Here is a 15,417-nt window from a genome sequence, read left to right on the forward strand (position 1 = left end):
GATCCGAACAGCAGTTGATTGACTTGTTTGTGGATGCTTTGGGAGTGCATTTGGGGTCATTCGACCAAGCATTTCATTAAGGAAAAATGGGACTTGGCTTTCACCAGCAAAGGGAATGGACAGCGTACAAATAGTTGCTGGAAAAAACAAAGCAATAAACTAAGATCTACCATCCATCCTCATGTGGCCTCGGTTCAAGAACAGAAACCTTTGTTTAGTAAAAAAAAACAAAAAAAAAACCTGTCCTCCATCTTATGTCCACATACTGTAGGTTGGCAGAGCTGTGGAGAGAAATAAAAAAGCGTAAATCAAGTTGATTCTTAGTTCCTACAATGAGCTCCATTGACTGACGTATTCTTTTGTTTAGTTGACTGGGCCCAATCCTGTTGGCCTGTTGGACATACATGCCCAGAGAGAGAGAGAGAAAGAGAGACATAGACAGAGAGACCTGGTCATAAACAACAAGATAGGCAACTTAAAGACCAGAAACAAAAACAATTTATTTGCTTTTGAAAGTAGGCACTCGACAATATATAAAAGACCATTCTTTTTCATTGTAAATAAATTTGATACACTGGACTTTGCACTGCAAATCCTGTCATGATACATAATCATTTATATTTCTAAACATCTAGCTTGTAGTCATTTGCTTACCCCAGGGTTCATTCAAATGTTTGGCTTTTTTCCAAAATAGGATCACTTTCAATACTGAATTGATTTTAGCTGCCTTTAGCATTTAGCAGCCACATGACACCTGCTCGTCACTCAAATGTTTAAGATACAGAAAAATAAAGGGCAAGTAAAGGATTTCAAACCAGACCAAGTGAGACATGAGGGAGCCCGTTTCTAAAAGCATTGTAGGGGCCAGACACTAGTCTTTGAACCCTGAGCTAAACAAAGTCGTCATGCTGGGTGGAACACTGGCTTCACACTCCTACAGAACGATCTCTCCTGGCTGTTAGCTTTCTCACACACTCTGCCACCTCAATCTCGGTGCGTGGACCGACGGCTCTACGACAACATGTTGGGACATTACAGCTTTCCTCCTCATTCTTTCCTTCTCATTCTACACTTTTCATATCAAATACCAAATTGTTTAAATCGTTCTTGTGTTAAAACAAGACTGAAATGTCTTCTAGCCTGTTGTCTGCATGAGATTTCCTAACAGAAGGGGTTCCAATACAAACGTGCCTGAAATAAAGCGAGGAAGCTGAAACTTATATTTGAAAAAATCTTGCTGTAGAAAAAGTGATTAGGTGGGACAGACAGAGCTTATTTTCCACCCAGTTGTTTACTTACATTATAAACCCTAATTTCATAATCTCTGCAAAACCAGCTGCTTACACAGTTTATCACTTGACCACATCATTTCTCATATACCTAAAAAGCATCATTTGATTTCAAATGGTCTTTACAGAGACAATATATAAAAAATATATTTATACACATATATTTGTGTGTAAAAATCTAATTGAATGGACACAGGGATATAAATAAAAGTGAAATAAACCTGTAAAAAGAAGGAAATTTGGCAGGCAGAACAAGGACGTTGTTCGTATTTTACATAAAAGTGCATCTGATTAAAATGAATCCTAAATGGAAGTGCTTCCAAGACAGATGAACAGTATACTGACTGGCAAAGCCAACAGCAAAAAGACTATACATAATGCATTAGGATTGTATTCCACAGTTAATGAGTAGCAGATGATATCATCAGTCTCATTGTATGGTCTCAAATACATGAAGCCCCCCCGTGATTGAATCTCACGCCATTCTTCTTTGGTACAATCTAAGGAGCAATCACCTTTTCGATGTACTGCAGTAGAGGGTAAAACATTAAGGCACAGCTGTCGTCAATATAAACTGTCATGGTAACATGAGGTTAACTCGGAGAGGTCTATTAGAGAGTCTTGTCAACATCGCAAACAGTTTTAAGGACGGAAGGAGAGGGAAATACTGTCCGTTCTCAGTAACACTGTGAGTAGTGCATAAGAGGGGTTTAGCACGTCAAGGCACTGCGTTGACCAGTGGGACCTGCTCCTTGAGACTGTATTCAGAGCGAGTTGAGGCGGAGTCCCAGGTTAAACAGTTACCTCAGAGATCTCAGCCGAGAGAGACCGTCTGGAGAATGTAAACGCGTGAGAGGACACTTTGGTGCATTTAAGACACATTTGGAGGGTGTGTTCTCTCTACGGAACACTAAAGCAACGGACGTTGTTGAGGCACAAGGATTTGCCCCTCAATCCCAGTCAGTGGGGGGAATCACAGGTCGCGTGGCGCCCCCTGGTGGAAGGAGGCACTCAGACCCAATAAAGCACTGGTGAGGGTTGTCAAGAAAACACATCGCCTACGATTGTCAATAGCAACCATGGAGCTGATCATGGAATGAACTGGGAGTGTGGATGAGATGTTTCTGCTCTAAGGACTCTCCTGAAGAAGGAGAACCCCCTGCAGTTTTCAGTCAGTGAGCCTGCTTGTCTGTGGGGCGGGTCACGAGGAGAGCTTGCCGTCTCTGACCGTCTCAGCACAGGATCTGAGAGAAGGGGTGCCTAAGCAACTCCTCAGCACTGGGCCGGTGCTTCGCCTCCACGAAGATGCGGTGGATGAAGTCCCGAGTGTGATCCGAGGTGTTTGAGGGCAGTATGGGTTTGGTCGGCTGAGTGGCGATCTTAAAGATGGCCGCCATGGCCTCGTATTCTGCCCAGGGCGGTTTCTCAGTGAGCATTTCCACCACGGTACAGCCTAGACTCCTGGAGGAAGACAACACAAGGCCACAAGCAAACACCAGGTTATTCTACGACGATACTCAACACACATCTTTCGTTGAAAACCGTAACAAAGTTATCGGAAATAAAACGTCCCGTTTAGAAGAAATAAACAAAGAGCTGCTGTTCCTGTACCACTCTGCAGGCACAGACAGCACATCGTTTCTACTGATCTGCTCCCAGGCTCCATTGGAATGTTTTGGTGGAAACTTTTTCCCTTTTTTCCCTCCTCACTGTTGACAATTAAACTGTGCTATTGCTGGCAGTAGGGGGCCTCTTCAGTCCTTCATTTCAGACGCAGCTGGGGGGCTGGCAGTGGGGAGGGGGGTGTGGAGCCCCAGTCCTCTAACCCCTCCCTCGCCTGCTCCCCACCGCCAGTTCTCCTTGCCCGGGTCCCTCAGGGGATGGGAGCTTGGAACATTCCGACCGCTGTCATGAGCCGACTGGCTGGCTATTACCCAATCACATCCCTCGCCTGACGGGATGCCGCCCAATCGCATCGCACAGGGGAATCCCTGGGAAGCAGGTGGGCCAATCCCACTCTCTGGCTCACTACGTGGGAGTGTGGCAGCCTGTCTAGTTCACTGATTAAATATAGACCTTTTTCCCTTTAAAAATAAGTGATTTTTCCTATCAAGAAAATACGTTTCCTTATTTAGAAGTAACAAGCTGTTAAATACATATACCCTACTTCCCTTTTGATTCCAGTACTCAAGAAACTTAGAATGCCAACCCACACCGTCTCAAGTAAACAGAACCTGCATAGCTCATAAAAACGTCTTATAGAAGCTTAAACGACTGAGGAAATATTGTAAAGTCACAAACAAGGCCTGTTTCTAACCAATCCTCTCACTAAATGCGCGTGTATTAAAGGCCATTGGACACAGTGGTGGCAGATCTGGCTTCATCTTACCAGACATCAGCCTTCCTGCCGTACCCCTCTCCACTGATGACTTCCGGACTCATCCAGTAGGGGGTGCCGGTGACAGAGCGGATGCCTGTGCCAGACATACAGATGGTCTGCAACCTCTTGCTGGCTCCAAAATCTCCCAGCTTTACATTTCCCGCTGAATCTCGCAGAATGTTGGCACCTGAGCACGGAAAAGTCGGGCGTCACGTCATGTGTCTCTCAAATAACCAATCCCTGTCCTTCGTATTTTACAAACTGTAAATTCTTAAGCTGGACGCTGTAATCCTTTTTTAATTGCTATCAGCCGTGTTGTTCACATTTGCTTTTAACTACAGCTTTCCGAGATGGGCACTGAGAGCGGTACCTTTAATGTCCCTGTGAACAATCATGTTGCTATGGAGATAGGACATGCCCTCCAGGATTTGCCGGGTGTACTTCCGGGTCACATTCTCTGTCAGCGCTCCGTAGGCTTTCAGCTGGTCTTTGACTGAGCCCTGGGAGACAGGGAAATGCAGAGTTTACGGCCCATCCTCCAGAGAACAGGGTACCAACCTATACAGAAGTCTGGGTCTGAAGCCCACTGATCTGCTGTAACTCTGAGCGGATCCCTTCAGCGGTGTGGCGCGGGCCAGTTCTGTCTGACTGACTCACTCCTGGCATGTACTCCATGAAGATGGTGAGAGTCTTCTCGTTGCGGTCTCTCAGACAGCCGTAGTACTGGACTATACGCTCGTGGTGGAGGTTCTTCAGCAGCTGGATCTCACACTCCAGAGCGCTCACCTCCTACAGAAAAACCCAAATAAGATGTGTGATGAGAGAATAAGACAGGGAATAAGGATAAAATCCAACAAATAAACAACTGCCAAAACTCTGCACATAAATCCACGATAACAAAAAAAGCCAACTCGAAATTCCACATGCAACCCAAAAACATTCTCGATAACAATTTGTAGGTTTCTGAAGCCATAAAATCAACAACAAACCAACACAGCCAAATAGGAGATAAGTGTGCCAGAGCAGAGCCGGCCAGCCGTATCAAGAACAGGAGCTGTAACAGTCCAGTTCCTCAAAAGCAGTTCCTGAGTTTACCTCAAACTATGTGGCCACAGAGGTCAATTCACAGGGACAAAGACAGAGATTGAGCAACAGCAAAAGAGAGCGGAAGAGGGAAAAGCAGCGATAAACAAAGTATCCCCGACACAAAGCCCAACTAAATAGATAAAAACAACAACAACTGATTAACATCCTCTGCAGACTGAGGAGACCTGGAGGGGCTGGAGGAGGGTGAGGGGCTATAGGAGGCCTGCTCTCTCGCCCCCTCTTTTAACTTGTCCCCCCCACACACACACACACACACAGTCCACTCAGATACAGGAAGTGACACTGCATGTTTTCTCTGTCTCTCTGTAGCTGACAGGAAAACACATTAAAGCAGAGGGGGGACGAGAGAGGAAAGAAAATCTGTGGAATAAATTCTTTCTTTCAGTCTTCTCAGTGACGGAGAGCTTTCTCGGTCGGGATTTATGGGATACACGAGGGAATCAGACAAACAGTTCTTCAGATTATTCACAGATCTTCCTGTTTTGGTTTAAACGGTTAATAACCTAGTTATTAGTAACTATAGTAACTAAAACTGAGTGAAGTTTACTTTCGTAACACACTGCATTCCAACAGTCTTTTAGAAAGTCAACATGCAGAGCAAATAACCTCATTGTTGACATCACTCCAAATCAAAGGTGCTCAGGCCTAACCACTAGACTCGTCGTTAATCATCGACTAGTCAGCAACTGCTTTCTGTTTGAATACACGACAAATAATATATGGTTTGATTTGACACCATTCTTTGTGACCAATAGCCAACACATGTATGGGCTTGTTAAATGACTGTGCTCTTACCTTGCTAGTTTCAGGGCTGTCAGGGTCAAACTGGACCTGCTTAGCAGCCAGCTCCCGGCCCGTGTCCACATCATAGCACAGGTAGACCCTCCCAAAGGCACCCTGGCCCAGAAGCTTGCCTCGTCGCCACGTCACCGGAGCACTGGGGGCTAGAGGGAGAACACAGGTCAGCTGACCTCACAGAAAGGCCCTTATCACGTGTTAGCAAACGCTTCTATCCTCGATGACGTCCATGATAAGAGCGAGCGAGAGAGAAGGACGGCTGTAAGACACGTCAGGACTTTACACTTGTGGGCCACCGGGCGCTCCTGTGGGCGGAGTCTGCCCTGGGCGTCGACCAGCTGCCAGCTGCCCAGGCTCTCCTCGCTGCCGTTGAGGGAGCGGCGGGACGGGACCAGCGTGAACAAGTTGCCTTGGGGACGACGAATCCGTGGGAATGTTCGTCGACCTGGTGGAAGAGCAGATGCAGGGTAAGAGGCAGAGTAAGAGGCAGGGTAAGAGGCAGAGTAAGAACCAGGGTAAGAGGCAGGGTAAGAGGCAGAGTAAGAGGCAGAGTAAGAGGCAGAGTAAGAGCCAGGGTAAGAGGCAGGGTAAGAGACAGAGTAAGAGGCCGGGTAAGAGCCAGGGTAAGAGGCAGGTTAAGAGGCAGAGTAAGAGGCATGGTAGGAGGCAGGGTAGGAGGCCGGGTAAGAGCCAGGGTAATAGGCAGGGTAAGAGACAGAGTAAGAGGCAGAGTAAGAGGCAGGGTAAGAGGCAGGGTAAGAGGCAGGGTAAGAGGCACAACAGTGGGATGCCTAAAGAGGAAGAGGTGCAGGACGACCTTCGCTGTGGTCCTTGTGGTGCAGGGAGACGTGGTACCGGCGGGGGTAGGTTCCTCCCTTCCCCACCACCTTGTCATAAACGTGGTTCTCCCGGTCTGAGGGACGCAAGTCAAAGGTCAAAGGTCAGCTGAGCAACAACACAACTTGGGCTGAGCCCGACCGCAGGATGAGTCACACAGCATCCATGTAAAGCTAGTCGACTGTTTTGTTGCTGTGTTATGTTGCCTAGTAATACACTGTTGATTTGTTGCCAAGAGCTAAAGTATGGTCCAGGACTGTTGCTAAGGGCTGGTGATTGACGTTGTTACCGGGAGTTATTCTTGTGCAATCTTGGCACCCACCTGAGCACTCCTGCCTGTTATCAGGGTAGCTCTTGGCTCTGTGCATGCGTGATTTCCTTAGGGAAGGGCTGGGGGGAGGAAAGAGGTGGAGAGAGAGTGAGAGGTGCATAACTGTGTCCGGGAGTGCATACTAAACACGCAGGCTCCATAACCCCGCCCATGTAAGACGCGCCTTTCCCCGGCTCACCTGTCTGAGCTGCTGTCCAGTGATTGGCAGCTGCCAGACACTGAGTTCTCTGCGCTGCTCCAAGGATCCAGCACCTGAACAGAGCCAGAGACACAGAGAGGGATGTGTTACGTGCAAACATTGGACAGCATGTACAACGGAAACATGAGTAAGCTTGTGTATGTGGGGTGATTGTGCGTGTGTGTGTGTGTGTGTGGAGAGTGTGTGTGTGGAGAGTGTGCGTGTATGTGTGTGTCTGTGTGTGGAGAGTGTGCGCGTGTGTGGGTGTCTGTGTGTGGAGAGTGTGCGTGTGTGTGTGTGTGTGGAGAGTGCATGTGTGTGTGTCCACATGAGCCCCGATGACTCACACACTGGTCGATGGTCTCAGGGATGAACTCCCCCTCGCTGTTGATGCTGGTGTAGGAGCCCTGGCGGGCGATCCTCTGCTGTCGCTCTGGGACGTAGCCAGGGGGTGGAGAGCTGCGACCGGTGTTCTGAGAGCCTGGGACAGAGAGCAGGAGGAGGCGGTCAGGGTGAGGGGGTCAGGGGGAGGGGGTCAGGGGGAGGGGGGAGGGGGTCAGGGGGAGGGGGTCAGGGGTCAGGGGGAGGGGGTCAGGGGGAGGGGGTCAGGGGGAGGGGGGAAGACTACCACAGAGAACCTTGTGTGAGTCACTAAGTTGCACACAATGTCAAAGGTAGTCCTGGTGAAGCACAATCCACAATATCGGGGCGCCTGGAGTAAGACGAGATTTGCATCTTCACCGTGGACTGAATCAAAACACACGCCGAGCGTGTAGACTCAGAGACAGAGTGAGCAGACTGAAGCATGAATGCAGGGATTGTTTAAAATGTCATTCTGCTTGAGGCAAGGATCTACAGAGGGATTTTACAGCTTCCCTCCGTCTCTCCTCTCCCACCAAAACAGCCAGCGATTCTAAACCAGGCCACTGGCCTGCCATGCTAATAGTGTCTTGAAATCTGATTGGCTGGTGGCCAGCAGGCCATTGTAGAGAAGCCAGTGATGGTGGACAGGAAAAGGAAGAGGACCCACAGCTAAGAGAGGAAGTCAGTAGAACAACAACCAGAGAAGGAGAGAGGGAGGGAGAGAGAGAGAGAGAGAGAGAGAGAGAGAGAGAGAGAGAGAGAGAGAGAGAGAGAGAGAGAGAGAGAGAGAGCAAATAGAGAGAGCAGAGAGAGAGGGAGGGAGAGAGAGAGAGCAGAGAGGGAGAGAAAAGGGAAACCAAAGAGAGAGCAGAGAGAGAGAGAGAGTGCAAGACGAGAGAGCACGAGGAATCAAATGAGAGAGTGCAGCGGATATATGACACAACCAAAAACAAACAGAACATTATTGACCAAGTATTACTACTTCAGTATCATTCATTCAACTTCAGCTTCGTACATTCTAACCAGAACAAGGGCACTTCCCTTCCTCCTATATACATTTACACGTATTCATTTAGCACACGCTTTTATCCAAAGCGACTTCCAAGAGAGAGCTTTCAAACACAACTAACGAACTGAGTACTTCCAGAAAGACCAAGGATACTAACTGTATCGTACGCAACTGAAGCAGTCGGCTGAAGGGGACTACTTACTGGTGGAAAGGTGGCGCCCCCTAGGTTCTGAGGCCTGGTACGCGGTGCTGACATCACCTGTGGACTGGGAGGCTTTGATCCTCACCTGCTTGGCCACCGTCGAGTGAGAAGAAGAAGACACCTGTCCAGGAAGACACAGGGACAGAGTACACATCTGGTTAACACACACACACAAACACACACAGGAGCATGCATAATCGGACACATAGTCATGGGTACTTTCTGTACTGTGTGCCTGTGTGTGTGTCTGTGTGTGTGTGTATATGTGTCTGTGTGTATATGTGTGTGTGTGCATGTGTGTGTGTGTGTGTGTATATGTGTATGTGTGTATATGTGTGTGTGTGCATGTGTGTGTGTGTGTGTGTGTGTATATGTGTATGTGTGTATATGTGTTTGTCTGTGTGTGTGTGTATATGTGCCTGTGTGTGTGTCTGTGTGTGTGTCTGTGTGTCTGTGTGTGTGTATGTGTGTGTGTGTGCATGTGTCTCTCTGTGTGTGTGTGTGTGTTATGTTGGCGTGCTCCTGCGTGTCTGTGTGTCTGTGTGTCTCTGTATGTGTGTGTCTTACGTTGGCGTGCTCCTGCGTCAGCAGCAGGATCTTAATGCTCTTCATGTTAGAGCTGCGGTCCAGCAGGTCGATGGCCTTGTCCAGGTCGTCCTGTGCACGCAGGGGGATGGACAGCTGGGAAGACACAACCAGGACAGACGTCTCAACACACACTGGGAGCAGACGCTCTGGACACTGTCCACTGGGCCTCTACGAGGACAAGTCTTTGCAGCTACAGCATTTCTTTGACTGTGAATTATACTTTATGTGTATACGTATACATGTATTTGTTTATATTCATCTAAATGTTTTGAGATTTTAGGGAACGATGAGCAATGGGAAAGAAGAAGGTTAGTATTACCTCATTATTCATATAGTGCAAGTCTAACTGTTGGCCAAAAACTGTTTTGACCTTCTGCTGTATTTCCTCAAACTGCACAGGTCGGCCAAACATCAGGATCCTGCACACATAAGCATGGATTTCAGATAGACAGACAAGCTGATCCAGGAAGAGACAGGAAACGAATATGTCTTTACATATGCAAAAATACATACACACACACAGATCTAGTTTCCAGCATGTGCAGATTTCACTAAGCACACCTAGCATAACTGTGGTTTTATTTGGCAGCCACAGCTAAACCACAGTCCTTTCCCCTTTCCATTCTCTCCCCAGTCTGCGTTTTAGTCTGAAAGGACAGTGTGTTTGAGCGGCGTAGACCCGGCTCTGTCCTGTTGACCAATGACACGACTGAATTCACGCCCACGCGCCACTCATTCACAAACACGTTCCTGTCGCCAACTCACCTCCTCTCTCCACAGAACTCAAACTTGATTCTGACATCATCCTGTGGAATCTGTGAAACAAAGCCCGTGACGAGATTAGGTAAGGAGATTCAAGTGAGGTCATGAAGTGAGGTCATGTGGAGCGAGGTCATGAAGCGAGGTCATGAGATACGAAAATAATTTGTAATAGAGTCCCTTTCTTGCAAATGTCAAACTATTATAAGGACACTCCTACAGGGTTGGTTAGATGTGAGAGGGGTGGGGGGGGTACCTGTCTGGTGGTGGGCGTGGGCGTCTTGGGCTTGCCCGTGTCATGGGAGGGCAAAGGCTGGCGCCTAGTCATCTGCAGGGCCACCAGGTCCTTCATTATAGAGTGGAGAGCCTGTCTCTCGTCTACACAGGGCGGGCAAAGACACAGGGAGAGAGGCAGTCACCTAAAGGTGTTCCACTTAGTTCCACACGATAAGATGTAGGCAGACAATTAGTTAGTCGTCTTTAACCGAAGCCACGTTGAGTGTGCTGTGACAGGGAGCAAACGGAGGTGTTTTGGATATTCTTATTCCCACGTTTGATCTCTGAGCAGGCCCTCTCTCGGCTGTGTTAGCTTACGAAAGGAAAATATTCCGTTTGTGTTGATTGGAGCGACATCACACAGTTTCAGAGCAGGAGAAAGAACCAGGCCCATGTCTCCATAACACTGAAAACCAACCTTCACCCAACAGCGCCTGGAGCACAATCTAACACAGGCTACGGCCTGGGGATGTGTAGGACTGTGTGTGTGTGTTTCGATCTGTAAATGCGTCTGTAGACGTACTGTCCATGTGATGGTCAAGAAATCCATCTAATCACACAGGATACTTACTCATGTTGGCGATGTGTGTGTATACGTTATGTGTACAGTGTCTTAGCCAGCCGCCTTCAGAGACTTCCTTCTGCAGTGCCAGCACCCATTAACAGCATGCAGCTGGAAGAAACAACCCTCGTCGTTAGTTAAAAGGAAATACATCTTGATGCCTTCTTCTTTCTTCTCTTCATCATCATCATCTTTATCATCATCATCATGTTTGTTATCTGCATGAGAATAGTAAAGGCATCTTCGGAAACAACAAAGCAGAACTGATACATAGGTTGCATAATGACATACAGAACAGACAACTTATTTTTATTCCATTGAAACGACCATTTCTCCCACTGTGGGCATGCAAAGCCAAGCAGGAACATGAAATCTTAGGACTTTTTGGGGAGGACGAGGCCTGGATGAACGGAAAACTACAATTTAAAAAATGCTCCAAGTGAGTGTGTGCATACTATAACAGAGTGGGAAACTTTGCCTGTAAGAAAGAGCGAGAGTTGAAAAGGTCTGAAACTCAAGATACCTTGGCACTCACAGATCTGGCAAAGGTTACTACATGAGAAAGGTTTTACTGGGAATATTTTGCCATTTAAAAAGGCTGCCAGTGTTAAACTTCTCAGAGTGCATGAGCCATGAAACACTCACTCAACCATGTCATAACTGCATGGTTAATAGTAAGAGAGCAATATCATTTTATTCACAGCCTGTTCTGTGCCAAACACCCATTTTTCCTAGATTTGTGGGGGTATTTCCACCAAGGTATTCATGGTGACAACAGGATTATAAAGTAAGCCTTTTTTCTTTAGTGGAATGATTTGCTTGATTAATAACGTTGCGAATATTGCATTTTTTAAGTTAGTGGCCAAGCTGTAGGAAGACAATTTAGCAGCAAAATAATATGGATTTGGCAGTCAATGTACTTTATTTCAAAGACAGTACATCCTTCAGACTTAAGGACCGTGCACCGACTAAGCAGCCTGGTGGTCATACTATATCAAAAGGTAGTTTGGTCTCTCTACGGAAAGACTGCATCACTCCTAATGGTATTAGCCTCTAAGCCATCCCTGCCCAGCATCTACCGAATCAATAAGGTCCTGTCAGGATCAAAATGATCTCAGACAAAACAGAGACCAGAGCTCAGCGTGGACACAAGCCACCTGAAGCCACCTCGTCGTGACCCGAGGCGAGCTCAGGCAAGCGTCCCACTAAAAGAACTGAAGGTGAAGGAGTTGGGCTAGTAATCAGAAGGTTGCCGGATCGATTCCCCACCATGCCAAATGACGTTGTGTCCTTGGGCAAGGCACTTCACCCTACTTGCCTCGAGGGGAATGTCCCTGTACTTACTGTAAGTTGCTCTGGATAAGAGCGTCTGCTAAATGACTAAATGTAAATGTCTAAATGTAGTAATACTGAGGTGAAATTCATATTGACAGAAGCCCAGCCTTCACCTCCCTCAAGGCCCCAGGGTGGGAGAACAGAGACACGGTGTATGAGGAGGGCATGCCAAACTATGGATGTGGGAAGATGGTGGGCAACGGAGGTGGCAAGAATAACCCAAGTCACAGGGTGTGACTCTACAAGTGGCAGCAGCAACACCTGCAACACATCAGTGGCTCACTGGATTTCTGCTTAATAATCACCCACTGGAATGTCAGGCATGTCCGTCTGTAGTTACCAGTTACCATGGTGTCTGAGCCCCCTCTCTCACGCTTGTCCGTTAAAATTATTTTTTATCCCCTAATATCTACCCTCAACACTTCCTACTAGGGTGGAACAATATATCGCAATACAACATTTTTACAATATATATCGTAGAGTTATGGCAATATTTTAAAAAAACAATGTCCGTTTGATCCTTTTGGTTGAGCTACCAGCATGCGACTTACTCTGCCCTGCGTCATGCGTGCATTCACTGCATTGACAGAAATTGCTTGAACGGCGTTAACTAAATTGTATGTGCAAAGTAAATCATTGAATTTTTGGGGGAAATAAATCAGTTTTTTCAGTTCAGAATTTCAGTTTAATTTAATACGTTGTTCAAAATATTGTGATACGTATTGTATTGTATGAGCCTAATCTAACTAATAGCACATTTTCCATAGCTCCATAGTCCACTGGAAACACTATGTGTGCAAAACATGTTTGTATGATATCTCAGTAATCCATTGACTGGTTTCTCTGTCTACCTCTTTATCTCATTGCTCCTCCGCTCTCCTGATTTGAATTACCTTCTCAGTGGAATGTGGGGAATTCAGCGAGGAGAGATGGCCACACACTAGCAGCACGGTCAGCTGTCCATGCTTTATTTTCCTTGAATCACATTTCCAGGACAAGCAGGATTTACATGGATTTTCCTTCCCTCCTACCCCCCCTTCCACCACCACTTTCTGCCTGCTTTGAGGTGTTTAGTCTATGGCTGTTTTTCCCAGACATGGTCCTTGCTCCGTCTCAGACTGGTAGTGCATCTGGAGTCTGTGTCTCACATCAAAAATCCCCCAGAGCTGCCCCTGGCCTGACGTCTCTTACTTGTTTAAGAGGCTCAAGGGTTCCTGGTTTGGGCGACGGGCTGTACAAGCAGCTGCAGTGCAAGGCTTTAAAAAAAAGTTACTGTTGAAGTTTGTAGGGAGGCGTGCACCTCGCAGTATAGCAGCCTGTGTGAATGATGGTGCAGGCGGCCTTGTATAACGACCGACCTTATTAGGCTCTGGGTTGTGTGTTTATAGTGAATCACAAATAAGTCTGACCACATCTCCTTTTTTAGTATAAATATATATATATATATATTTGTTTTAACTTTCATTGGTAAAACAACTGTGTAATAAATCATAGAATATACAAGCAAAATAAGGAGGCTGAATTGACCATTGAAAGCTGTCAATAAGCAGACACTTTTCATTCGTTTCATTAGCAGCAGATGTTAGCAGCTGTGTTAACAGAAGACTTGGAGGCGTGCATGCTTTCTCACCTGTGGCCCTCGTGACCTCTGTCGAGGGCAAGGCCGGGGTGATGATGGAAGGCGCCGTCTACTGTAGGATGTTGGCCTCTATATCTCGCTGAAAAAACAGGTCGCTCAGCAGACAGGATGCGCTCAGCCGTTAACCCCACTTCGGCATCCTCGTCTTTAAATCCCACAGTGTTGTCATGTCACTCATACAACCCCGCTGAGATGCTGAGTGATGTTGTGGATACCATGGTGGGGACAACCCACAGGTGCGGGGGGCAATCGTGCACGCTGCCCTAAAGTTGGTAGGGTATAGCGCATACAAATACTTTCCACTGACCCTTCTATTTTTCCATCACACCGAGTGTTACTCTGTATCCTGTTCAACGAAAGAGCCAACTAGTCTGATTACAATGCCTACTTTAGACAGTGTTAAAATACATTAAAAAAAAGAGCAATGTCAAGCCTGCGTCACCATAACATCCAAGATGCTCATCTTTCCAAACATTAAAACAGATGTCAGATGGCATCTCTTTATGTTACAGTCTGTAATGGAAAAATGAACAAAAGGCAAAGAATCTTACAAGAATATCAAAGACATCTCCTATAAAAAAAATGCCCGTGGACGTTTATGAAATTGAACACAAAAGGTGTAACAATAACCTAGTTGCCTTTATGAAATCCATTTGTAACAGAACACCCCAGAAAAAGACCAAGCGATTTCCGTGATTTTGATGGCCTCTTTTCCTGCTAAGTTTGCAGATTTCCCTCTTTCGGATTATGCACCTTTCACTCCAAACGTGTAGCTTCACTTATATGCAAAAAAATAATACGCTACCCATATATGTATAGCTTATCGTCGCCCGTTTCTATTGTAGCGCTGTCGTCTGGATCATATTATAACAAAAGAAAGTTTAGGGGAAAGTGGTTGAAGCCACAACATGGTGGGTGACGGACGATTGATTCCCAACAAGCGTACCGAAAATGTTTTTTATGTTCATATATATATACAAATTCAAAGCTTAAGACGGAACAACGAAATATTTAGTTGACATACTACCGGAGGAAAATCTTGCAGTGTTTATGGACTAAACAGAATACAGAACGCTATAAATCAGTTGCCTTATTCATTTCCCCGCAGCTTATTGCAACTCGAGCAAAAACTCCGTAGAAGTGAAAAACGCTGCTTTTACAAACAAAAGAAGTTAGCGACATAGGCCTACACCAACTTATCAGACGAACTGTTTAATTCAGGACGATCAGCGAAAAATAAGTCCGTATGCCCGCCAACACAAAGTAAAATATCTTTAATGCGTCCAATTTCCTGACAGAAAAAAATCGTCTCCGGAACCCCTCTTGGCGCTTCCATCGAAAAGAGAAATGTATAATCCAAGTGCTTAGTATTGTTCAACGCCTTACCCTGATTGCTTGTGATTATAAATGTTCAAACTTATATCATTGTAGCAACGTAAATAGGTCCCCAGTGTATGTTGTACGATTACAGTAACTAGATTTTTGCCGTGCCCTCTCGGGAGCGCGCTGTTCTCTGCCGATAAATCGCCCCGGGTAGCGCGCAGAGCCGCGCACGATATTACTGGCGCGTTAAAAAAATGGACTCGAAACCAAATGTACACAGTTATGACGTAGTCATCCACATTATACAGGACTCTACAAATCATAGTTGAGTGTGGGGCCCCTTAAGGTTCACAATGGAGAACAACATTCCCATCCACCATCTCGAGTAATCTTCATCTATTTACATTTAGATCTTTGCATAAGCTTGGGTAAATACACCAC

At 46.4% G+C, this 15,417-nt stretch overlaps 1 protein-coding gene across 1 annotated transcript; it reads right to left on the reverse strand.

The window, feature by feature from the left end:
- Positions 1–480: 480 nt before the first annotated feature.
- On the reverse strand, positions 481–15,205 carry map3k3 (mitogen-activated protein kinase kinase kinase 3). Its single transcript, XM_047037715.1, has 17 exons — positions 13,645–15,205; positions 10,689–10,790; positions 10,098–10,219; positions 9,848–9,897; positions 9,402–9,501; positions 9,062–9,175; positions 8,495–8,615; positions 7,268–7,401; positions 6,921–6,994; positions 6,734–6,801; positions 6,392–6,487; positions 5,858–6,019; positions 5,572–5,720; positions 4,327–4,458; positions 4,040–4,169; positions 3,679–3,856; positions 481–2,750 (listed from the first exon to the last, which is right to left on the reverse strand). The coding sequence occupies exons 2-17, from the start codon at positions 10,690–10,692 to the stop codon at positions 2,522–2,524; spliced, it is 1,863 nt and encodes a 620-aa protein (XP_046893671.1). The 5' UTR covers positions 10,693–10,790; positions 13,645–15,205; the 3' UTR covers positions 481–2,521.
- Positions 15,206–15,417: the final 212 nt, after the last annotated feature.

The sequence above is a fragment of the Hypomesus transpacificus genome, chromosome 17 (assembly GCF_021917145.1).
Source record: "Hypomesus transpacificus isolate Combined female chromosome 17, fHypTra1, whole genome shotgun sequence".
NCBI lineage: Eukaryota > Metazoa > Chordata > Actinopteri > Osmeriformes > Osmeridae > Hypomesus > Hypomesus transpacificus.